This window comes from Scaptodrosophila lebanonensis, unplaced genomic scaffold, assembly GCF_003285725.1.
Source record: "Scaptodrosophila lebanonensis strain 11010-0011.00,11010-0021.00 unplaced genomic scaffold, SlebRS2 tig00000165-arrow-arrow-pilon, whole genome shotgun sequence".
Classification (NCBI taxonomy): domain Eukaryota; kingdom Metazoa; phylum Arthropoda; class Insecta; order Diptera; family Drosophilidae; genus Scaptodrosophila; species Scaptodrosophila lebanonensis.
The window spans coordinates 692,346-718,512 of NW_022060599.1; the positions used below are offsets into that span (position 1 = coordinate 692,346).

The following is a 26,167-nucleotide window of genomic DNA, read 5'->3' on the forward strand; positions in this document are numbered from 1 at the left end:
GCTGCTGGTAGCTCGGGTTTCCAATCTTAACCTACCTTTAAAACGTCTCCAATTACGCTACTGGCCGACTTAATTAATTCTAATTTATGCACCGCGTTTATGTCTCAAACACCTACTATACCTCAACGTCTTTCTTCTGTTTCTTTGCAGACTCGTCGTTGGTGCTCCCAAATTTGATACATCCAGTTACCAGCAGGGTGTTAAGGAGGCGGGCGCCGTCTTCAGATGCAGCATGAACGATGACGAGTGTAAGCTGGTTACTTTTGATTCAAAAGGTGAGTACAAGAGACAGAAAAATCAAATCAAGCTAAGAACAGCCCTCTTTGCAAAAAACTGTCATTCGCGGTTAGGGATCGCAAAATACAATTCCCAATACAATACCCAATTAAAATCACTTAAAAAAAGCCCATAATAATCTATCTAGTTGAATATAATCATTTTAATGTTGTTATTAGGTCGATTTTAGAGCATACTCATTACGAGTAGAGAAAGGCGAAATTGTGGATAAAACATTTCTATATTCCACAAACATATTAATAATTTTGGGTTCTGAAATCTCACCACAAATCCCCCTCCAATATATTAGACTTTTCATTCCAAACTCGATATGATGTGAAGTAGCTTATAATTAGAAGAATCTAAGATCAAGAATTTTGTAAACCTGAACGAGCTAAACCTTAAAAAGAACAATTCCCCAAAAATGCACATTATTTTGGTACTGGTTAACAAATTTTAGCGTCAAAAATAATACAATTGCTAGAAAAAAAATTTGTTTATATACATTCTTTGTTCTTCAGTTTAGTTTATAAATGCATGTTTTAAGCCTGGCGTAGCTGAACTCCAATTGTGTTATATTTCCAATGACTATCAATTTCTACACAATTTTGAAAATTTAAATAGATAAGGTAACAAGCTCTTTCTTTACAAAATATTAAAAGACATAATGTAGCTGTGTTCTAAATTCTTAATAATCCACATTAATGCAGTTTTTTTTTAGCAAACAGTACGTAATTTGAAAGCAACATGGCTAAGTTTTTAAAGCCAGCATTTCAGGAGAAAGTGCCATAAAATATTAGAAAAAGATTTGTAACAGAAAAAAAGTGGAAAAGGAAATGGAAATGCCATCAACTATCTATCTATAGGAGTTTGTATCATAAAATATTCCCATACAAGACTGGCTTCATTGCAGTGTTGGTCGGCAGTCTTCTGGGAGAGAAGTTATATATAATGGGGGCTAGTCTGGAAGCCCTCTACCAATAACTTATGGGACAAACGCTGCCGACGACATTGGCCGCTGGCTATAACAATACCTGTTAAATAAATTGGCGCCAGTCCCATAATAATAGACACATGTGTAGGCAACAAGCTTGCAATTAGTTATTTATGGCTTACACGCATGCGCATCGTTTGGCATGCGAAATGCGTTATATTTGGCGCGATTAAAAACGCGCGCGAGTCGCGCAGCGTCGTCACTGAACATTCGCCATTTCTTACTGTAGCGGTTGCTGTTGCTATTGTTGTGGCTAAAATCGCTGTCGTCTTGGTCTTTATATTAAACTTCCTTAGTACAAACGGAAATTATAAACACACCATCGCTACCAACAGGACAGGGTAGTTGTTGCCAGTCAGAGGGTGGAGGGGAATGGGCTTTGAGGCGTGCGTTTGTTCACATATTTATAAATATACATACATATGTACTTACTCGTAAGTGTATGAGCATGTGCTGAAAATAATGAGAAGCCACAGCCTAACAAGCAAACAACAAAAGCGGTAGTAGCTCCGACCACTCTGGCCAGCCCGCACTGCGCGCCCGCCCCCTTTTTCAAGGTCCCTTTAACGCAGCCGCGCGCAAGCCGCGCACGATTTGCAGCAACGGATGCGCACATAAAAATTATTCGCTTTGGCCAAAGCGTGACGTCGAACGTCGAATGAAAAGCGAAGATCGGCGAGCGTCAATCCTCGAATGGAAATGGTGGAGTGGAATGGAGTTGAAGGAAGTTGCTGAAAAGGCGGCACTAGTTAGAGATGGTCAGCCCACGTGATTGGGAGAGCGAATATAGTGAAAGGCATTTACATATACGAGTACATATGTATATGTTAGAAGAAGCTGTAGCCATGGCTACGATGTGAGCGAAAAGCCATTGAAGGATCAGATAGACTCTTAAAAACGCATATGTATATAGTACAGAGCGGCGTAAATATAGAGTACAAACGTAGCCAAATCTCCTTTACAGAAGCCGCATCAGTATTTCATTCGTAAATAAATAAAATTGTAAAATCGAATTTAAAAAAAATGCAGCTGAAAATGCAGATGGATGCGAATAACGCTTGCAAGATCTTTGCGAAAGGGCATCTACGTCTAGAGCCATAGAAACGGAGCAAGAATATAAATGCGCGAAAGGGCATCCACATCTGATCCAAGAAACACCAATGGACGTCCTTTGTACAGACGACGAAAGGTGGACGACAGTGGGTACCCAATCAAGCACGTAACCGAAGCCATAAAAAGCGAGGACGTATTGGGAAAGATGTGACGTCGGAAAGATGAAAAAGCACTACAATTCAGTGGCGCAACAACGCAAGCCGATAACGGTAGATCGATAGAAAGATAGATAGGTAGATAGATACAAATCGTAGCAACATTTAAGAACTTTCTATGGCATGCTCTCCACAATTTTTTATAAACTCTTGTAGACTTGTAAGAATTACTTTCAATATGATATATGTATACATAGATATAAATCGTAGCAATATTTCAAAACTTTCTATGGCATGCTCTTCTTATATGTATAAGTAGTCTTAGAAATTAATGAATCGTTTTGTGAGCCTGATTTATAATTTTGTTGAAAATTAGTTTTGAAAACATAGAAACACATTCTCTAGGGAATGCCATTTCCATAAGCTCGTAGAAATTGAGGCGCAAGCGCGCCGAAATCTTGGCTCACGTGTCCATCTCTAATAGAGGCATTGGTGGCAGTCGCACGAGCGTGCTGTGTTTGTGGCCGTTTGCATATTTCTGCCATAAAGTGCGTGCGACGCTCCCTCAGCTAAACAATTGAGGCAGAGTCAGCAGCCGTTGCCGTTGGCTCGCCCCTCTCTGCATCGGGGCCCGCATGATGCAAATGGCAGTGGCGTCGCTTGTCTGACTGAGAACTAAACGTTCTCCCTCCTAATGGTCCTTCCCGGACTTCAGCTGACAACTTGTCGAAAGCGCAGATGCCATAAATATGCAATTTAATTTTCAACAGTCGGTGCTGCTGCTGCCGCCGCTTTTTCTTCTTCTTCTTCTATGTATATTGACTGTATAAACAAACAAACAAAAAAAAAAGAGAGAAAAAAAAAACACCCGACAATTGCCAACACCTTCGATCGCGGACGCGTGCCTCATCGATGGCCCGTCCAAAAAAGGATTTACTGCAGCGCCAGCCTCATTTACAGGGTGTTGCCCAAAGTTGAATGCCCATGGTTGGTTGAATGTGGTTGAATGTATCAATTTTTTTTCTCGTGTGTCGGGTGTGGGTGTGCTTAAATATTTATCTAAGTGTTTGCCAAACCTTTAACACAACGAAACGCTAACCCATCTGATTTGATCTTTAATGTTATGCTTTCAAAACGGAATTGAAATTAAAAAAAAAAAAACAAAACAAACTTATAATCAAAGGAATGAACAGGTGTTTTATCAAGCTAGCAGGTTTGTCTATTCTCTTCGACACTGACACCCAATCACCCAATCAGAACGTGGCTCCAGCACCAAATATGTTAATACACAAATGTGAAATCTAAATGTGAAGTTTGTGATTCATAAACATCTGCCCCTAGCTTCTCATCAACTCTATTGTTACTCATTGCTTACGTATCATATTTATTTATACACATACTGTATACATTTATCATGATGCAGTATTGCTTTTCAGAAATTAATTCATTGAGTAAAATGAATCACTATTTACACCACAACTCATAGATACACAAGAGTTCACAAAATGTTCGACAATGATATGATATCATCAAATAATTATATTAGCTCAGGCACAGTGTGGTATTAAAAAAGATATTAAAATATTTAAAAATGGAAATATCGTAATAAAAAACTTGATTCATTTTATCTAAACATTTCAAAATATTTTTGCACGCCTTTTGATTGTAAATGCTACATTAATTGCTTTTCAACATTGTTCAATGTACATACAATAATTTTACAACACTTGTAGAAGCTTGCTTTTGTTTTGTTCAGCTTTGTTTAGTTTTAAGCTAGCTTTTTGTTTTTCTTTCTGAGATTTCAATGAGAGTTCATTGATTGTAAATACATACTACTTTAATTTCTTTTAAACATTGTTCTATATACATACAATGATTTTTCAACACTTGTTGAAGCTTGCTTCAGCTTTGTTTAGTTTAAAGCTAACTTTTTGTTTTTCTTTCTGGGATCTCTTTAAGAGAAAATAATATTTATCGACTGTACACAAATGATCATTTCATTGCTGTGCATCGTTACGGTCTGTAACATATATTTTCTGTATATACTGATGTCTTTATATAAGTATTTTTATAGGCATAAATTGTCTGTCTTTTGTGCTCCAGCTCCAGCTCCAGCACATAATGCCATAAATCATTTAAAGCGGAAGCGCCCATTCACCAGTCACCATTTACAATTTACCATTTACCATCAAGTGTTTTGTTTCAGAGCAACCTAATTAGTTTGCTTTTTCTTGCATACCTCCAACCACCTCTTCGCATTCCCCCACCTTCCCCATCAGCGACACACGCTTTACTTCTTATGCTGCCAAAATATTAATTTCACTAAATTGTTTATTTCCCGTCCACATTTTTAGTATTCTCTTCTTTCATTTTCTTTATAATGTCTTTAATGTCTGGACATAAAACAGTCGCCGCGCTTACAAATTTATAGCATAGTTTTTTTTTTTTACATCTGATTTTATAGTGTTCCGTACAACACCCTCTCCCTATATATATATATGTACATATATGCTCCAAATACACAAGCTTTATTCTTTCACCAGGAAAAAATGGTGTCATTTCTTGATTTTTAATGTTATGTACATTTTTACTTAACGAATTTGTTTACTATCCGCAGGTAACAATCGCAACGAGAAGGGAGAGATTATCGATCGAAAGTCCTACCAATGGCTGGGCGCTACTGTGGCCACAGGACGCGATAATGACTTAGTTGTGGTGAGTAGACTGTACTCAGTATATATAGGTAGAGCTAAGTAAAAATTAAAGTATTTAAAGGCATATAAAGGATACAAAATCAGAATTTCTCCGAATTCTCAGATTGTGTTTGAAAAGTAAAACGATGCCACTGCAATTCTTCTTCAGATCGAATCGATTTTAAATTATTCTCATTTCGAAAATATATCTTTTTTCAATCGGAAAAGGATCATAATTACCGTTAAAAAATTGCTTATAAATCAAATAATTTAATAATAATAATAAAAACATATTTATGTGTCTAAGAGTAAAATATTAAATACAAATATAAAAAACGCAGAGAGATCGAATCGATTTTAAATTATTTTCATTTCGAAAATATATCTTTTTTTAATCGGAAAAGGATCATAATTACCTTTAAAAAAATGTTTATAAATCAAATAATTTGAACAACTTATTTAAGTGTGTAAGAGTAAAATAATAAATACAAATATAAAAAACGCAGAACAGTTAAAATTCGACCAATAAACAAAATATGTAGTTAGGTATACTTTAAAAGAGGGGAAAAATTTAGTTTTATATTGCATGAAAATATGTAATGTACAAAACAAATAAACTATAAATTATATAAATTAGAAATAAATATCTACCAGTATACAAGGAGTCCAGAAGAGAGATTATTCTAAAACCACCAACCGCTCTAGACCTATCTTCTACAAATATTACATATCTTCAACACCATAATAAATATTTAATGTAATGAAGTCCATAAACAAAATAATTACAAAATGGAAAAACTACCAAAGGATGAAATGGTACGCTCTCTACTCAGCCGACAAATCATCATCTTTCGATGAGTATATAATTACTTTTATATTAATTTGAATTTCGAATTATGGGGCTATCAGCAAATTCCCAAAAATTGCATTAAAAAGAAGAAATGAATTGAGAGGATTGGTTAAATCGATTAGAGCTTTACAATATTGCAATATCTTAAACAGAAAATGAAGGAATGGAAGTAGTGCAAGGTTTTCGAGACCTGCCCACACCTTTAAGCTGCCATAAGATGAATGTCATCAGAATTAGGTGGCACCATCACCTCCCCCTCAACTGTACACTCTTCATCTCTGTGGGAAAAGCAATTACCTTGCATTCACGTGGGCAATGCCACCCCAAATCCAAATCCACTATAAAAAACCAACATTAACAGCTCTATAATGCCAAATGGACTTTCATTTTCAGCGCCATGAACTAGTTTCGACCCACTGACTGACTAACTTCCTTACTACCTCTCAGTCGTTACGTCTCCTGTCCTCTATCTCCCAGTCTGTCTGTCTGTTTGTCTGTCCGTCCGACTGACTGACTTTAATGTGCGTTGATGGCATCATCAAAAAAAAAGGTAAGAAAAAACCAAACAAGAAAAAAAAAATAGCGCAAGACCTCGTTGGATGGCAGTCGATGTTGGCAGCAGCAGGGGGAAGAGCGGGCGAGGTTGGGCGCCGTCCACATGAAAGTGCAATCAATGCGTAGCAAGGAGAGTAACACACAATAAAATAAACAAAAAAAAAAAAAAAAAAAAAAAAAAACAGGTGGGCGCCCGTCGAAACTAACGGCGCAACTGAAACTGAAAGAAAAATCAAAATGACATTTTTATTACAACGCGCCACACTGCGCTGCATTTTTTTAATGTCTTGTGCGGCTTTGTGTGCATGTGTGTGTGCGACTGCGGTGGGTGTGCATTGCCGTTAGAGTATGTGTGTGTGTGTGTGTGTGGGTGGCAGCTGCAATGAAATCCAAGTCTCACACATCGACATTTGCATGCTCTTTGAAAATGCATTTTCGTCAACTTTTCTGAAACTTGTTTTCTTACAAAGAAAAGCTTTACATATCCAGGCTCTATTTTTTTATGAAATGAAATAGAGTTTTTCCAAATTGCAGGGAGCTATTCAATGTTTGATTTTTTCAAGAATAAAAGAATTAACAAAACTATCGAGATTCTTTCTGCCTGAAGTACAGAAAATTATATTCATGCTCTTCTACGCCTTTGCACTAACTAATTGGGGGTACAAAGTACAAATTTTAAGAAAAGGGGGAATCAAAACTGTTAATTAGATAAACCTTATTGAAAGTAATATAAAATATTGTTCAATCAGTGGTTCAGTTCTCACCACAACTATTATCAATATCAGTTTAAAATATTTCTCCAAAAACCTTTCCAACATAACAGGATTCTAAAAATTCTTGAAACATTTATAGCCGTCGTAGTCGGAATTATCAAATGACATGTAACTTATAAATTAAAAATTGGGAATACAATTACTTGAATCAAAACATTTTCAACAGCAGAGGATGATATACTCGTATATTATATTTAATTCATTCTTGGAACATGCTATATCTCGCTTTCATAATTGAACCTTTCTTTACGAACTGTGAAGATTTAAAATCTCGATTAATTTAAATATTAAATATTGTATTACTGATTTCAAGGCAGAAACTTGAAAAACAATTTAAACAATTATTAACTAGAAACAAAAGCAAAATATGAAGAAGAAAAGAAGTGTACAGCTTTCCAAGGAAGATTAGATTATAGCACAAATTTTAGATAATAATTGTGTGTGAAATGAACCAAATTTTGGAATCAGGATTATCTTCAGGTTGTGGTGCTGACTTTCGAGGAAGAAAATTAGCTTCAAGGAGCTAATGAAATGTCTTTGAATTGTTATATCCATAACTATGCTTGATGCGAATTCAGTTTCCCTTGCAAACACATGATCTGTCTAGTGACGAAATGATGTGCCATATCTTTAATCTAAGTTGAGAGAACATGTAAATACACTTTTTTATTTAAAGAGTAAACTCTCGTACAACATTTCTGTTTTGATTTTGTGTTTTGTCAACTTTTGTCACAGTTTGCATTGCTGGTATTATTATTATTATTATTATTATTTGTAACTATTGTTCTTGCGGTTGTGCTTATACCTTGTGTTGGTTCAGATTGCTTAAAGTAAGCCACACACACACATACACACTCGTATACACTCATTGCAACAGAAATATGCCAGCGTGGTCGCTTTTGAGGTGCGCCACATAGTCGAGTCATTGGTTCATTCATTCATTCACTCATTCATTGGAGCTGCTTTTGTTAATTGCGTTGGCGGCCCGGGGCATCGAGACACCAAACAAGACACCATTCGATTATCGAGCACGAGGGAGCCCACCCAACCGAGGCGACCATAACATTTGATTTTCACTTTAGTTCTCAATTAACTTTGATTTGGCCCATTTGATGTTGACCTGCAAGAAAACCGTTAAACGCATTGATGGCCCTTTTGTTGGCCATGTCTTGGGCACTTCCGTTGCACGTCATTGTGTGTGTGTTTCTGTGTGTGTGTGTGTGGCCCGTTTATTAAACCTGCTCTGTTGGCCTTCAAAAACGCGACCGACCTACCAACTGACCGGCCATTAAAAGCCATCGATTTATTTTAGCGCCAAGTGCGTTGCGACTACATCACCGCTCTCATTATCTGGGAACGCCATCAACTTTGTTCTGTCGAGGGTTGGCCAGCGACCCAACTGGAGTAAATCAGCATTGCCAAAAAATATAGTATGTGGCTAAGCACAAATAAATAAATATTCAAACTATGCTATGGTCATTCCATAAAGTTGATCGTGCCATAAAATTGCGCGCGCTGGCAATCAACATCAGCTCAGAGCAAAGGTGACATCATTGTGATCCCATTGAAGGAACAACGGCTCAACGGCCCAACGGACCATGGATCAGGGACCCATGCACCACGCACCACGTACTACGGCTCACGGAATATGGACCATGGACTAGGACAGCTGAAATCACGTTGCAAGAGGCTTGGCCCTGGACATAGGCATGGGTATAGGCATGTGCCGCATGTCGTGAGCTCTTTTTTCACTTTATTATACCCTGCACAAAAGCTCCGGGGGACTATGAACATATTATTCAGCTTATTGTAGATAAGTACCACCATGAATGAGCCGCATGTGTGAAAAGATAGGACAGTCATCGTAATTCAACGTAGCTCCCATAATTCCTGGACCTTTTTCAATAATTATGATGAATATCAATTCATTCAATTACAAAAGCAGGTCAACGATTGCGATTCATCTACATATAGTAAAGATTTGTTTGATCAGAATTTGCAAAAATAAAGTAAATAATTTGATCGATGAACATCGTTAAGTAGCTTATTAATGTAATATAATCCTATTTTCTAAATAATTTTTAAGAGATATGTTTAATCAGAACTTGGAACTTGGAAAACAACCTTTTGGCCATCAAATAATCATCACAAGAATGGAATCTAAAAGAAAAAAGTACTTGTACTAGTACTGAAAGATCTAATTAAAAACAATTCAATATTTGTTTCTCATATATCGGTGTTAAAAAAATGTATTTTAAAAATGAGTTAGTTTCTTAAAAATATACACATTTTCAACAATAACTTGTAACTGTATTCTTTAAATACAACAACATTCTCTTAACATGGGGATATAACTTTCTTTAAAAAACAAAAGAGCTGAAATGACTTCAAAATAAAAAGGTAATTATTTTGTAAGAAATGTTTATTCATATTCATTTTAAAGGGACAATTTTTTTTGAAGAAATAGGGAGAACATGGACACTTTTTATTGTTAGCTAATATTCTACTTTAAAAAATTTAGTCTCTATAGCTACTGAGTCACTATTTTGAGTGTAGCAAATTGAATATTGGGTTGAAACCTTATGCTTCTAAGTGAATTGAATAAAGGGATTTATAAAAAGCATCAGAATATTGAAGTCCTCAATCTATCCATCCATCAAAGTACAAATTTAGTTTTTTCCTGATTTAAATTGAAAATCTACAATTGCTTTTTGGTTTTTTTTTTGGCATATGATGTTTAATAGAATTTGATAGGCCATGGCTTTACATACATTTTTATATAGAGTATTATATGTTTAACGAAGCTCCGAATAATATTAAATCTTATTTGTTGTTGTATTTTTTCGTGTGTTACTGCGTTGCCTCGATTGCGACATGATCATCGACACGATCTGTGAAATTGTTTCGCTATTGAACGCAAATATGGAAAGAGTTGAGGCCGAAGTCAGAGTCAGAGTCAGATTCGAGTCGCAGCCAGAACTTTTGCATTTGCAATGGAAACGTCTGCATGTCGACCATGTCAAACGTGTTGACTTTTGACTTTTGTTGTAGTTGCTGTTGTTGTTGCTGTTGCAGCAGCCGCAGCAGCCGCAACGACGACAACATCGCCAACGAACGACGGCAGCGGCGGCTGCGGCGGCGTCTGCGAAAGTGCAGTTTAATGTCTAAAAAATTTATCGTTGGCATTTCGGTATGCAATGTGCCAAACATGGCAATAAACCACACAAAACAACAACAACAGCACACTTTAAAAGAAGAAAAAAAATCATTTAAAAATGTTGCCAGCAAGCGGCTTTAAGAAAACGTTAAACCAAACTCGAGCACGAAGAAACAATTTGGTAAAAGCCGAATAGCGTATAAATAAAGCAAAAATAAAGTCAGACGACAACACAGCTACAATAACAATAACGCTAAGAGCCTGTTACCCAGTTGGGGCCCTACCGAATGGTTGGGAAAATATTCACAACTCAAGTTCTCATGAAGCACATACTATACTTACAGTATATACTTGTAGTATGTACTGTTCCATCTGGGCTGTCCGGATTTATGCAGATGTATATTTAGAGTAGTCAACAGCCTTTAGATCAGACATTTAACTCGCAAAGGCAACAGATGTTTATAGTCAGAAAGTCGATGTTTTTGTTAAGCATTTCAAACCCAAATTGTGCATGCATCTACGAGTATTTGGTCATCTTATTTACCTGCCCCACTTTGGGCGCCATTTTTACACTGCAATTTTAGAAACATGTATTCATAAAAAATGTTATGTCTTTGGCAACCTAGCCCAGATTATGACACCGCCAGATCGTAGTTAATTTTTTCATTATTATAGCAACTTAATGGCGCCCAACGGAGGGCCGCATCAATAAATTCCATGTAATATTATTTGTGGTCAGCCAGATTTGGGTGCAGCAATTGCTCCGGCCACTGCATCAATTGCATCTGCATATCTAACGATCTTACCGCGAAACCAACTAAAATTTTTAGCCGCACTCAAACTCTTGGCTCGACATCGTCGACGCGCTGATAATAAAGTTTTTAATAGGAAAATGCTATTAACTTATTACCCACTGGTGGGCTGGCGGACAAATGTACAAAAGAGGACGGCCGGCTTACTGTAGCGCTGCACGAGGACGTTTCCCGAACATTGTCCATTGAATTCAATTGAATTGTTCATGGCTGTGGTCGACGCTGGCTTGCCATCCATTCTTCCATTCTTCGTCGCAGTTTGCCTTGCGGCGAGCTGATTGTCTTTATTTTTATTTTATTGTTCGGGCCATCGAGCTGCCCAAAAACGGTACACCTGAAGCGCTCGCATTTATTGGAACACTGGAGTCCGAAGCGGGATGGCCCAAGATGGCAGGCTCTGTGATTTGGTTGGGATATTTTGTATTTTTTTTTTTTTTTTTTTTTGGATTGAAGTCTCTTGCATAATATGTACGTCCGACTCTATGGCCGTCGCTCCATCACATAGATTTGTGATTCAATGGTCTGCCAGCAGTAGCCGTCGTCATCGTCATCATCATCATCATCAGTATCAGCATCTTTGTGGTCTCTTCTCCTGTCGCAAGGCATTTGAATGAAAACTTTCAGAGTGTACGGTGCTAGATACCGAGAGCGGGATGTGGATGTGGAGGGAGGGCGATGATCAGCATGCATTTTTGGCGATAGCGCGTCATTTTGAGTTTATGTCAGCGGTGCGGCGGCAATTTTCCTGTGGCAAGTCAATAGCTGCGGTCGTGGCACTGGGATTCCATAAAAGGCACAATATGTATAAATTTGTAAAAATAATTGCAGGCATATGTGCGACCATCAAACAATGCAGTGCACTGTTTACAGGCAACGCACAGTGGAGCTACAGTTCCACAAGAGACATGTAGATGGTTAGCTAGTTTCCTGAATAAAATAAATACATTTTTAAATACCCTCCATTGCTGACACGCACAAAAAGGACAATAAACAAATCATATATTTACACATACTATAAAACTATAGAATAAAGGAAAGACGTCTATTTCATTCAATTTGTAAAGTACTAGTAGACCACAAAATTTAAATCTTAATCAAGTACTACTTGTATGTCGTCATAGCTCACTGCCTTCTTGGATAGATTGAACGCGAAATGGGCACAAATTCTCTGACTATAGAAGCACAGCAGAGATCTATGCTTATTTTGAAGTTCACACGACATTTCGGTTTTGAAAATCTCTTCTTTGTTAAATCCCAACTGAAACAGCTGAGTTCACTTTCTAAATAAAAGTTAAACATTCGCAGATAAAAATTAGATTACGAATTTTGTAATTTATATATAGTAATCGTAGTATTATGAATATATTATATATATAATGCTTTGCTTTGATTTGCATAAGCAATCGGAAACATCATAAATTTATTAGTTAATAGTTAGTTAATAGTTAGTTAATAAAAAATAAAAAGAACAACAATAAATTTAAAAGGATTTTATATAATCGACAGTAGTATTGTTGATATTATGAATAAAATAAAAAAATAAAAAAAATAAAAAATAATGCCTTAACACGGATGATTTTCACTGAACTGTATTCGATCTCAACTGCTCACCTTTTAAAATATTCTTTCGTATTTCTTGCTAAACACCTGAATATTGAAAACCTTAGTTGTAAAATAACAAAACATGCAAATAAAGTATTAATAAGTCTAGTGGAGGGCGCTGATTGGAAGGAATATTTTAGCTTTAGGTTTTGAGGCCCTAAAACAAAAGATCCAATATTTATAATAAATGAACGTTATTTAAAATACTTTTTTCATAATGTTGCAACAGGATTTTTTGATTATTCACCAGCATGACAAGACGAGTTGATCCGTATAATCGCAAGAATCTCTGCAAAAATAAAAGCTAGAGTCACGCAACCCGGTCTGCAAGATCGCCTGATATCGGTGATTTCGAATGAGGTTTATGCTTCTTTTTCAAAACAGAGACGTTTAAATAAAACTCTCGCAATTCATGGAACTTTGTTTTCAAATCGGTTTCATTTCACTGCAATATCGCCTGATATCGGTGATTTCGAATGAGGTTTATGCTTCTTTTTCAAAACAGAGACGTTTAAATAAAACTCTCGCAATTCATGGAACTTTGTTTTCAAATCGGTTTCATTTCACTGCAATATCGCCTGATATCGATGATTTCGGAAAAGGTTTATGCTTCTTTTCCAAAACAGAGACGTTTAAATAAAACTCTCGCAATTCATGGAACTTTGTTTTCAAATCGGTTTCATTTCACTGCAATATCGCCTGATATCGGTGATTTCGAATGAGGTTTATGCTTCTTTTCCAAAACAGAGACGTTTAAATAAAACTCTCGCAATTCATGGAACTTTGTTTTCAAATCGGTTTCATTTCACTGCAATATCGCCTGATATCGGTGATTTCGAATGAGGTTTATGCTTCTTTTCCAAAACAGAGACGTTTAAATAAAACTCTCGCAATTCATGGAACTTTGTTTTCAAATCGGTTTCATTTCACTGCAATATCGCCTGATATCGGTGATTTCGAATGAGGTTTATGCTTCTTTTTCAAAACAGAGACGTTTAAATAAAACTCTCGCAATTCATGGAACTTTGTTTTCAAATCGGTTTCATTTCACTGCAATATCGCCTGATATCGATGATTTCGGAAAAGGTTTATGCTTCTTTTCCAAAACAGAGACGTTTAAATAAAACTCTCGCAATTCATGGAACTCTGTTTTCAAATCGGTTTCATTTCACTGCAATATCGCCTGATATCGGTGATTTCGAATGAGGTTTATGCTTCTTTTTCAAAACAGAGACGTTTAAATAAAACTCTCGCAATTCATGGAACTTTGTTGTCAAATCGGGTTCATTGCAAGCTGTTATTTGTTTGATTGCGGAACATTGCGGCGGGTTAGGCCCATTGTGCGTATAACTTCACAAGTTGGCAGATCGGTAGCCTGGCAGATCGGCAAGCAGCAAGGCAGACAGGAAGGCAAGAAGACAGGCAGGAAGGCAGGCATCTCAACTGCATGCCAACCATATTTGGTGTGGCCGCGACCGAGCCGCGATGCTCAGCAAGTTGGCTGGCGCTGTATTGTGTTGGGTTGTGTGTTTTATGTCCAACTGCCAGCCATTTATACATTATAAAAATATATATACCCAGACTATAAGAGCGAGGCATACGGCCCGTGGCCCATGGCCCATGGCATGGCATGGCTTGGCATCGCCTGGCAACTGTGGCTAAGAGAAAACATGTCCATGGCCATGCCGATATAATTCGTTTTAGCCATTTTTGGTGCGTTTCATTCGCTGTTTTATAGCATCTATGAGCGCTACAATATAAATACACATTCATGCATACTACAGGTTCATACGATATAGTATATAGTACTTATAATGCACATACTTGTGCGTGTCCATTGTTTCGAATTGTTAAATAATTTCCATAATGTTTATTTTCAGGCATGCGCTCCACGTTACGTCTTCCACTCGATGAGTCCATCGTCGGCGCTCCGCTTTGATCCGGTCGGAACCTGCTTCACATCCCACAACTTCCAGCAGTTCCACGAGGTCTCCCCCTGTCGCACAAGTAAGTGGGTCGAGGCCTAAATGAACGATGATGATGGCCAACCATACCCATACCCATACTCGTAAGGTACTTATGTACCTTTTCCCCCTTGGTCCGAATGTCACAAGTAACTTGATCTGTGGGGGCGTTTCGATATCAGCCCTCTGTGCGTGTGAATCCTTTTAACTGACCTGACCGATCCATAACTTAAGGCAATTCCTGTCTTGGCCACATACGAGTATAGTATTACATGACAATGTGCATTTCGGGCACTGATTGCTGCTGACTGTGGTGATATTCCCACAACTCTCCCTTTTTTGTAAAGGATGTTCAATGTTTCTCCTTTAGAAGCCGGCTTTCTAATTCGCCTTTTCCGTCAAGAACAAGATTTTAAATTGAATTATCAAACTTTTTACAGTTTTGGGCACTTTTTGAACTTAACTTCTTTGTTTGCGTTTCAAAAGCTCGCAGAAATATTAAATCCATTCTAAAATTATGAAAAAGCCTATCTTGATATATAAATATTATATAAGGTGGTGGAATTGTAATGCGTTTTGGAACAGACATGGCTGAAGAAGTTAATAATTGACTTTATCTTAAAACAATATTAAAAAAAAATAAAAATGCTACAATATTTTAGTAGAAGTTTTTAGTAGAAAGCTAAGATTTTCCATCCAGATGGCGAGACTTGAAACTTTTCAGCTAACGATTGACTCATTTAAGAAAGGCTCAACTGTACCAATTCCCGACTATATTTCTGACACTTGAGATGCCATTGCGCGGCCTTTTGGCTGATTTCGAAATATTGGGATCACCGCCAGGTTCCCATGTTATTAGATTTATTGTCTGTTGTTTTCTGCTGACAACTGTTTGAAGCTTCAACGGCGCGACATGAATAAATTTTCCCGTTGACTGTACGGCCAGAAAACATATCTATTAGTCTGTTTTTCTTTTGAATGTTGTAGGTGCATTAGTTACACGTGTTTATTTGTGTTCGTCTGCCCCCATGCATGCACATATAAATGCATATACATGTACATATGTATGTATGTATGTATGTAGATATGTGTGTTCCCATAGACAGCAAAATTTTTGGGACAACTGCAATAGAGCGCAGCAACTTTTGAACTTTCGATACGGCAGTTTTCAGTTCACAAATACTCGGCCATAGTCGCCTGTTCTGGTGTTTTAAAATGCTTCCATGCATACCTACAAACATACGAGTATATACATATATATTTACGTATAGAATCCCACACACACACACACACATACACACCAACCGTGTCTCGATTGCTTCCTAGGCTTATGCATCAGCATCAGCATCAGCACATGGCACACGGCACATGGTAGTTCCAACCTATTTTTAGACTAGACAAGACAGATGCAAAACATATCTACAAACATATACTATAGTATATGTATGTAATAGTACGACTGATTTCGTGGATAAGTACAGTGGAGTTTGCTCGAGATATATTTTATGCATTTAAGAAAACAGAAGGATCCTCCAAAATCAAACGCTTAGCATTTTTCTTAACGATTGAAATGTTTTTTAAAACCATATTTTATTTTATAGATATAACAGCTAATACATATTTCACTTCTAAAGAGATCAGTCAATTACAAGAATATGTTTTTGTTAAGGAACAATAACTTATCGATTATATTTGGTTTTAGGAAGCATCTGCGTTCCGAAATAAACTGTCCTGCTTTGTTAAACATATCTTTCACATTACTCTGAAAGCAAAATTCGTATATAAATGGTCATATAGCAAGATTTTGCACTTACCTGCTCAGATTGTAAAGGTTCGTATTATTCAGCTGTAATTGGTTTTCAAAAAGCAAAAAAAGCGATGTTTGATTTCGATTTTCCAACTATTTTTCTTGTTAGATGCAGAAGACATCTTTCAAACACATAGAAACATGTTTAATATTTAGAAAGAAAGCGGAAAAGTTTTCATTTCATAGCTTAGTCTGAAATGCTTAGTCAATGATCTTTCTGAATAGTAATGCTAGAGAGATTGATCTTTAGTAAAGAAATAATTTCAAATTTGGCATAATCAGAGCTAATTCTATGATTAATCAAATAAGTTATAGCAAGTACAAGATTCATTTAAAATTTGCTAATATTTTGTAAACAAATTTGAAATAAGAAAGTGGTTTCAATTCATGTCCAATCTATCTAAGAATTGTCGCCACACTTTTCCCTTTGTGTGCAGCTTAAGTATTCCCCATAGGCATTGTTTACTGTCTGGGCCACAAATGACAACAGCATATGTCTGGGCTTAGTCTGTATATTTGTCTCTTTAGTGTAATTTGGGGTAGAGCGACTGCTGACTTGCTACAACTGGAACTGGCGATCGATCGGACAATTCCAATGGCGATTGCTCAATTTCTAGATGCTAGCCATATATAGCTGTTGCTGTTGCTGTTGCATTATTAATTGCTATTACAAATTATGTGAAACAATGCTAACATTGTCGACCCTTCGATCGGTTCTTGCTTGGTGTTGTTGTTATTGCTGTCGCGGTGACAGCCACAACTCCTCATCATGACAGTTGGGCACATTCCGACATCACTGAAAGCAATAAATACCAACTTAACGCACAAAATGCCAAACTAATAGTTACGGCGAATAAAAAAGGGTAAAAACTTCCACAGATCAAATGCAACAACAGTAGTACGTGAGTGTGATGGAGCGGGCGGGAGGGGGGACAAAAGAATAAAAATAAGTTGAAAAGGTGCGCTTGAAGTGCCGGTCTCTGTTTAAAAGTTGCTTCAAAGCTGCTGCTGCTGCTGCTGCTGCTGCTGCTGCTGCTGCTGCTGCTTCACTTGTTTAATGCTTGTCTTGAATTGTTCTTGTTGTTGCTACTGCCCTTGCCTTGTGGCCTAAGCTTGCATGGCACTGTGGGCCAAAAATAGATTTTTGCCTTTTTGCTTTGCCATAAAGTCGAAATAGTATCAAGATATGCCTGTTTTTGTGAACTTTCTGAATCTGTCGACTCGAGGTCAGCAAATTGATTAAGCCACATTTCAAAAAATTTGGCTTTCAATTCTCTCACAATATGATTGATATCCGTACTATATGTATATGCCCATGATTGATAGTCTTTATTATCACATAGTAGTTACACTTTATAGCTGTAACGGGTATAGGACATATCCCAGTAGAGTAGGCGAGATGGTGTGTGTATGTTGGAGAGCGCACGCTATATGTTCCGGCTCGGGCTCGTCGGCTAGTGGGTGGTGTTCGAGGTCTCTCCAATCATACGGCCTTTCATTAAGCTTATTATTTAAAGTTAAAGCGTGCTGTGGGGAAGCCAAAAAAAAACCGGTAAAGATATACATGAATATGACTAACAAAAGGATCGCGGGTTGGCAGACCACGTAACACAAGTGAACACACCTCTGGTATTCCCCTGATGGTGTTGAGGAAGTATTGGCCCACCCATCCTTGGTCATTTATATCCAAAAACAATTAGGCAAATGACCCCTTTGAACCTCTACATGCTGTGGCTAGCGGAAATCAATGTTAGGCGGAATTTAAGCGAACATTATAAACTTTTTATTAAAAACTAAAATCATAATTTTCAAGGAATTCCAAAAAAAAGTGACCGTACATTAACCGATAATAGAAATCTAAAGCTAATTATCACTGGATTCGTAGCCAGTAGCAGAATAGGTAAACATATGACTGCCTTAAAATACTAGTGTAAATATAAATTGAGCAAGGTGAGTAAAGCAACGGCTTGGCTGTAAGAGATGGTTAATAATTGAAATGGATCGTAATATAATAGGAAAAAAATTTGATGTAAGAGAAAGTGTTGATATTTAAAGTGTTATAAATTCTTGCATCGCTTTTTTTTTTTTTTTGTAAAGATTGGCCATAAATTTAAGTAAGTAATGACCGCAATCAAGTATAACGTTATTACGGTGATTTAAAAAAAAATAATAATAATGCGGAAATTAGACTTTACATGGCCAGCAGGCAGACATATGACGCATATGAACAGGTGTTTTATTTATTTTTTTTTTTTGTTTTTGTACGCGTGCTCTTCTGCATGAAAGTAAATAAAATTCAAACGGTTCTACTTACAGTTGTCGTCCAACGTCGAAAGATCTTTCCGTTGAGGCGCTCTGCATAGGCTCGTTGCTGCTTACATGCACATTAATTATGATTTTTAATTTGTTTGTAAAATTTTATGTTGAAATTTTGGTTTTAAAAACATGCACTTTTCATACCTTCACTTGTCGCCATGCTTAATAAAATTTTATTTCGAAACGTATAGTCAAAGGGGTTTTTATTTGTTGTTTTGCCTTTTTTTTTTGTTGCCTTCTCTTTTCTTTTTTTTCTCTTTGGTTTTCACTTATTTCTTTTTTTTCCCTCTCTACACACCCGGCCGTGCTGCTTTGCTCACATCGGATATAGATCAATTTAAGTATAAGGCCGTATACGACCCAAAAAAAAAGAATATAAGACGAAAGAATAGAAAAAAAATAAATGCCTAGTTCTCTCGGTTGCACTTTTTTTGTTGTTTTTGCAGGGCCCACATTTGTGTATAGTTTTACATATATATAGTTTTTATAAATTTTTTTTTTTTTTTTTTTTTTTTTACGCAGGCCCTCTTCACTAAAGCCACCTGGGGCTTCGCCACCTTTTCGGTGCACGGAAACGCAACAAAAAAAACAGGTGCCCTAGCTTAAGCCGACGACCGTCATATCGGATATGATCCACGCAACTGAGGCGGTGATTCTTTTCGCCGTTCCAGTGGCCTGAGCGAAGCGCCGATCTCGTTTCTAGCACGCCTCCTTCTCCCGTGCACTTCCCTTTTCCTAGTCGTCGCTCTAGCAAGTGCCCATCAAAGCGATAAGCAAAGGTTAATGCCCTTTATGGGGATTGGACTTTTTATTAAGTGCCAATTCTGCACGAAAACAATGTACAATGAAGAAATAGCATTAGCTTTTGCATTTTATATGCGAATAAACGGAAAAAGTAAAATTTACCCGATATCCGGAAGTGGCACCAGGCAGAATTCCTTTTGCTAACACAATTGAAGTGAAAGATTACTGCAAATTCTCCAAATTTGTTGCAGCAGGCTTAACGCTTTGGCCCAGCCGAATTTGAAACGGACTATAGGTTATACTATATGTATGACCATATATTTGCCAGCCAGAGTATATTGGGCACAACCTGCTCCCATGCGATCTTCAAGCGAAAAGAAAGTATCCGGATGCCGAGGCTACGCAAGAAAACTTTTCTTTGCGGAAATTGCTTCACCCCCTCTTCTGACAATCTCCCTTTGACAGGTCAAGGTTGAAGAAAGGGCCACTGACAACTAGCAAATATTGCCACTGAGCAATACTGAAAATAACCCATAGGTGGCCGATAGCCGTGCGGCTGCAGAAAATAATTTTTTTTTTGTACATATATAAAAACAATTATGGAAAATTTGTTTGTTTCGTCTGCTAAGGCAAGAATAATAAAAAATGCGATCATAGGCAGTTGGCGCTAAGACGAATCGCCAATTCAAACCGTAACTAAACAAGCAGTGCGTAAACATAAATAGCCAATGAACTGCTTGACTAAGGGAATGCAATTTAATTTACGATATTCGCCGCCAGCGTCGTTACAAATTCCCCCCTGCTAAATTCAATCTTGGGTTTCAAAGCAAACGCAAGATTGAAAACACCAGACGCTGCAAGAAAACAAATTCTTACTGACGCAAGTCTTTCGCATGATAACGACCCAGTATTTTCCCTTGCAAATTTTCGACCTCGTAATAAGAATTTCCAAGTTTACGTCGAACTCTCGCTTTCACAAAAGCTGGTCCTAACTTTGCATTGTATCCGGCTGGAAAATTACTCTGTTTAAAATTTCTAAGGAAGATTTCTTGTCCAACTGAATAAGAAACCTCACGCGACCGCAAATTATAGATTTTTTCGTTCTTCTGCTGCTGTTTCTTCATTGTCTCAAGCGCCTTACTGCGCACAATATCGAGCGAATCCTCTCTTGAGAAAACAACCGCTCTATCCTCAATAAGGCGCAACGTTTTAAGCAACTTGTACGTTGAACCTGAAGTAATCATATGCTGACCAAAGACCATGTAATAAGGTGTTGTGCCGAGGCCAGAGTGGACAGCAGACCGTAAAGCGCAGCAGATACTGCTCAAACTTTCATCCCAGTCTTTTTGATCTGGACGAATATACGAACGGATGGCTGCTATAACTGAGCGATTCACGCGCTCAGAAGCATTTGCCTGAGGCGAATGCACCGCTGTAAGTGAATGGAAAATTTTGTTTTCCCGCAAGAATTTTTGAAATGCTTCAGATTTAAACTGGGAACCATTATCCGATACTATAGTTTCGGGCACCCCAAATGTATGAAACAATTCTTGCTGCATGTACTTAACAACCGTTTCTGCATTCAATTTCCTTACTGCCTTCAGAAAAACAAATTTAGAGTAATGATCTAAAACAATGAAGATGGCAATATTTCCGCTGCGTGACCGAGGATATGGACCTAAAAAGTCAACGTATAAACGTTGGAAAAATCTCTCAGACTCCGCAGGTTTGCCCAAAGGTGGTCGCATCGGAAAATTCGGTGCTTTTGTCATCTTGCAAGTTTCGCAAGCATTTACGTACGTCTTGACATCATCAACAAGACCAGGCCAAAAATAGTAACGCCGGACTCGTTCCAACGTTTTATGGATCCCGCCATGTGATGCTAACGGATTGTCATGGGCATTGCGGAGTACTTCCTCGACCAAGTTCTTAGGTATCCACAATTTCCAAGCATAATTGTCGTGTAGCTGATCACCCGTTGTATGCACGGTGCGCCTATACAGCATATTGTCAACCACCTTCAAGTCCGGAAACTGGTCATTGTTGGCTTTAACTGACTCGACCATATCCAGATAATCAGCTGACTTAAAATGTTCTGAGTCCAAATTTACAATTAGGCCCTTATTATAGTCAATTGCTGCTAATTCGTCCTCGTTTACGCGTGACAGCGCATCTGGCACAATATTTAATTTGCCTTTTCGATGCTCAATATTAAATCGAAAACCCTGCAGTTTTAACGACCAACGCGCTAAACGGGAATGTAAATCGGTTTGCGACATAAGCCATTTTAAAGAGGCATGATCGGTAATGACTGTAAATTCATGCCCTTCAACATACGGACGAAATCGTTTGATACATACGATGGCTGCCAAACATTCCTGCTCGGTGACAGAATAATTTCTTTGGGCCTTGTTTAATTTCTTAGATACGAATGCAATCGGCATTTCGTCTCCTGCTTCTGACTTTTGTACAAGAACCCCACCTACTCCTGTCTTGCTTGCATCGCAATGTAAGTAAAAAGGTTTGGAAAAATCGGGACTGATCAAAAGTGGAGCAGAACTAAGCATTGATTTTAAAGTTTCAAACGCTTTTTCTCCTTCGACAGACATAGTAAATTTACGCTTTTGCTTCAGCAAATCTGTTAGTGGAGCAGTGACTCCAGCAAAGTTGTTTATAAACTTTCTATACCATCCGGCCATACCAAGGAAACGCCTTAACGCCCTTAAATTCTGAGGTAAAGGAAAATCTACAATCGCTGACACTTTGCTAGGGTCTGTGCGTATTACTCCCTCTCCGATTATGTGGCCTAAGTATTTTACGCTACGCATACAGAAATTGCTTTTTTCGCAATTTATTGTCAAGCCGGCTGCCTGTATGCAAGAAGCTACTTTGCGCAAAACATGCATATGCGCCTGAAAACTATCTGAAACCACTAATAAATCATCCAGATATATAAACACCTCATTCCTCAGAGCCGCTGGTATTACCTTGTCCATCAAGCGGGACATGGTTTGAGGAGCATTGCAGAGCCCGAATGGCATGACCTTAAAATGATATAAAGGTCTACCTGGTATGGTAAAAGCGGTTTTGTCGCGAGATGCGGTATCGAGTGGGATTTGCCAAAAAGCATCTTTTAAATCCAAACTCGTTATGAACATTGCCTTTGGTAGCCTGCTTAGTATGCCATCAATTTGTGGTAAAGGATATGCATCCTTTTGCGTAACTGCATTCACCTTTCTACTGTCTAAGCAGAGCCGCACTTTGCCAGGCTTTTGGACCAACACCACAGGCGAGGACCAGGCACTGTCTGACTCCTCAATGACATTTAGCTTCAACAATCGATCGACCTCAGCATATAAAAGTTTTTCAACCGCTGGCGATACTGGAAAATGTCTTTGCTTTATTGCCTTGGCGTTGCCCACATCTATAGAGTGAGATACTAAATGTGTTTTACCTAAACCAGCTACGGCAAACGATGGAAACTGCGCTATAACATTCTGCAATTCCGATTGCTGAGCCAAAGTCAAATTGTGTGTACCCCTATCTACTTCTGCCAATTGCAAATTAGATGGAAGTAACCCAAAACTGTTCCAAAAGTCTATGCCCAAGTATAAGTCTTGACTAAGAGAAGGTATTATATGGAATACAATGTTCTTTTTCTTATCATTGTATTCAATTGGTAATGTCACTCGTCCCAAAATTGTTTGACTACTGCCGTCCGCAGTGCAAGCGTTGCCAAGAATCTTTTTGAGTCCTATCTTGCTACGTATAACTTCCTGGGCCAATTGTCCACTAATACAGCTCATTGATGCTCCTGTATCTAATAAGCCTGAAACAACTCGACCTAATATTTTAATATCTGCATACGGACGTTGGTCCTTAGCATTTTTGCCAATAGCCGAGATAACTTTCGCTGCATGCCAAAAAGATTTAAGTCTAGCTGTGTTGCGCGAACGTTTACCAGGATGAAGATACGTTGGAAAGTTGGCGGATTCTTTTAAAATCTGAATTCGGTGAGGCCAGCATGACGTAATGTCAGGCATAGTCTCAAAATGTGGTACGTCCGGTATATTTTCAACAATAGTTGAGTTTATTTTATTATGATACTGGTCTACAACTCCGTGTTTGTCGACCGAGAATGGTGAGCGATCTGAGGCGGTCGACTGCCTTGGGTGCTCGCTTTCGCGTTTTTTGAGCATCGCTGACATGATGGCTTGTAGGTATTTGCCACTCCACAACCATAACAAAACACTTTTCTTTTGGCAATACAGTCCTGATAGCGGTGACCCTCCTTCCTACAGTTCCAACAGACTAATGCTAACGCTTCTATATCTAAAGGAACTTCGTCTTCCCCAAACTCAGAAGCCTCTTCCCAATTACCTCCATTGACTACTTCAGCTACGTTAGTTCTGAACGGAAGTGCTTTACGATAAGTCTGCGTGCGATTAATGCTTTCCAAAAAGCATTCGCGCCTGCGACAAATTTCCCGCAACTGCTCAACAGAGTTGATCTGCAGATTCAAAATTTCATGCTGAATTTCTGGTTTCAAGTTGCGCCTCAAAACCTCAACTAACGTTTGCTCCGACAGTGGAGTTTGCAAACGGTCAGTCAGCAGCACAATCGCATCATAAAATGCATCAAAGCTTTCTTTCTCGCGCTGCTTCCTATCGCGTATTAATTCGCGGATATCCACGTCGGTGCGAGTGTCCCTAAATTGTTTGCGTAAGGCCGCGCATAACTCTGGCCAACGTATATGTCCACTGGACTTGTGAAAACGCCAGAAGAAATCGCTAGCTTTTCCCTCAAACAGCGTACTAGCATTTCCGCATAATAAATCGAAATTTCCTTCCAAAGTTTGATGAGTCAAAGCCTCAACCCGGTATAAGAAATTATCAATAGACAAACTACTGCGTTCACCAGAAAATCTAAGTTTCCAGCTAGTAATGATTTGGCCAACTTTATCGGGTCTACTCAACAAGCTAGAATTGATCGAACGAGGCGATGCATTAGGAGGTGCCGTTGATGGTATGTTAATGGCATTGTTAGAGCCAATGCCCAATAGTTGTTGCAAAGAAGCGGTCTGATCTGGTATTTCTAACGATATGTTTCTTGATTCTGCCGTTGCTGCAGGGGCCGCTGGTGTGGCTGCCGCTGGTGCAGCTGACAATTGAGCTGCAAGATTTTCTTGTAGTAATCTCCCTATCTGACCAGTTAACTCCAGCATTAATCCAGTCTGCATTGCTTTAACAGCTTCTGCAATCGCTGCTCCGACCTCAGGAGAAAGGCTTGAATTACCAACAGTACTGAGGTTGACGGTATTAGGTGGGCTTGGACTAACACTAGTTCGCCTTGCCTCACTGGACGTGCTAGCCGAACCTTGTTGTCGAGATTGTGCCCTTGTGTTGTAAGCCGAAGTTGTTGGCTTTGCCAAAGGCTTACTTATGCAAACCTCTCTGCAAACGGGACATAAATTTGAGGCATGGAAATGCGTTGTAATGCATGCCTTATGGAATATGTGTCCACAAGTCACCCTATGTGTTTCCAAATCCTGTAAGTTGCCCTTGCATAAAAAGCAAAGGTCAGTTGCCGATTCGGCACTGGTTTCTGTAGACCGATTTAGTGGCATCTCGAAGCTACTATTAATACTTCAATGCATATGCAAGCAAAACACTTGCAAGAATAAATGCAAAACAAAATCCCAAATCAAAACAGCGAAACTAAAATGTCAACAAAACCAAAAAAGAAATGTTGTTGTTGTCTGCACGTCAACAAAACTATTGCTGCAGCTTAAGATATAGGTACAACAAACCCAAAAGCGAAAAACTAAAAATTAAACCTAAAAAAATAAATATAGCGAAACGGTAACGATCAAAAACCAAAAGTCTATGATTTCACGCTTAACCAACAGCATATGTAGAGATTCTTATCAGTGTTTATCAGCCTGTGTACGTATGTGTCTGCTTCCCAAAGCGGGGTAAGAGGAAAGAACACTGGTGTTTGTCGTAAGAACAACAACGCCAAACTCAACGCAAGCCAACGCTTGGCCGGTATGACGGTGTTATTCTGATGCCAAACCTACGTGACCTTGTCTTCATTATGAGCCGTGGCCAGGCGGCAATTACAGAAAATTAACCCAGCCTGTATTCCTAAGCACCCCATAACGCAAACAAAAAGTCTTTAGAAACCAATGATATTGAACTTTTTTACTATTTGAATGCCTACATTATCCGTGGTCAGTAGTCAGCTCTTAAAGCCGATCGTACTGAATTCCTATGCGTCTAATTGCAGAAACTCATATAATAAAAATAGAAAAAGGAATTGGTATCGCTTTAATTCCTATCAGCCGTGGCCTGCTGACATTTCAAAGAAACTATTCACCAGTATTCCTATGCGTCTGACAGTCACCAAAGCGGTAC

General features: G+C 38.3%; 1 protein-coding gene across 2 annotated transcripts in view; it reads left to right on the top strand.

Annotated features, from left to right (window-relative positions):
- Nucleotides 1-26,167, top strand: part of LOC115629836 (integrin alpha-PS2) — a 62,930-nt gene that overhangs the window by 22,524 nt on the left and 14,239 nt on the right. For both annotated transcript variants that reach the window (XM_030526412.1, XM_030526413.1), the window contains exons 3-5: nt 151-275; nt 5,096-5,193; nt 14,801-14,927. In XM_030526412.1, the coding sequence (XP_030382272.1) occupies nt 151-275; nt 5,096-5,193; nt 14,801-14,927 (350 nt within the window). The remainder of the gene's footprint in view (nt 1-150; nt 276-5,095; nt 5,194-14,800; nt 14,928-26,167) is intronic.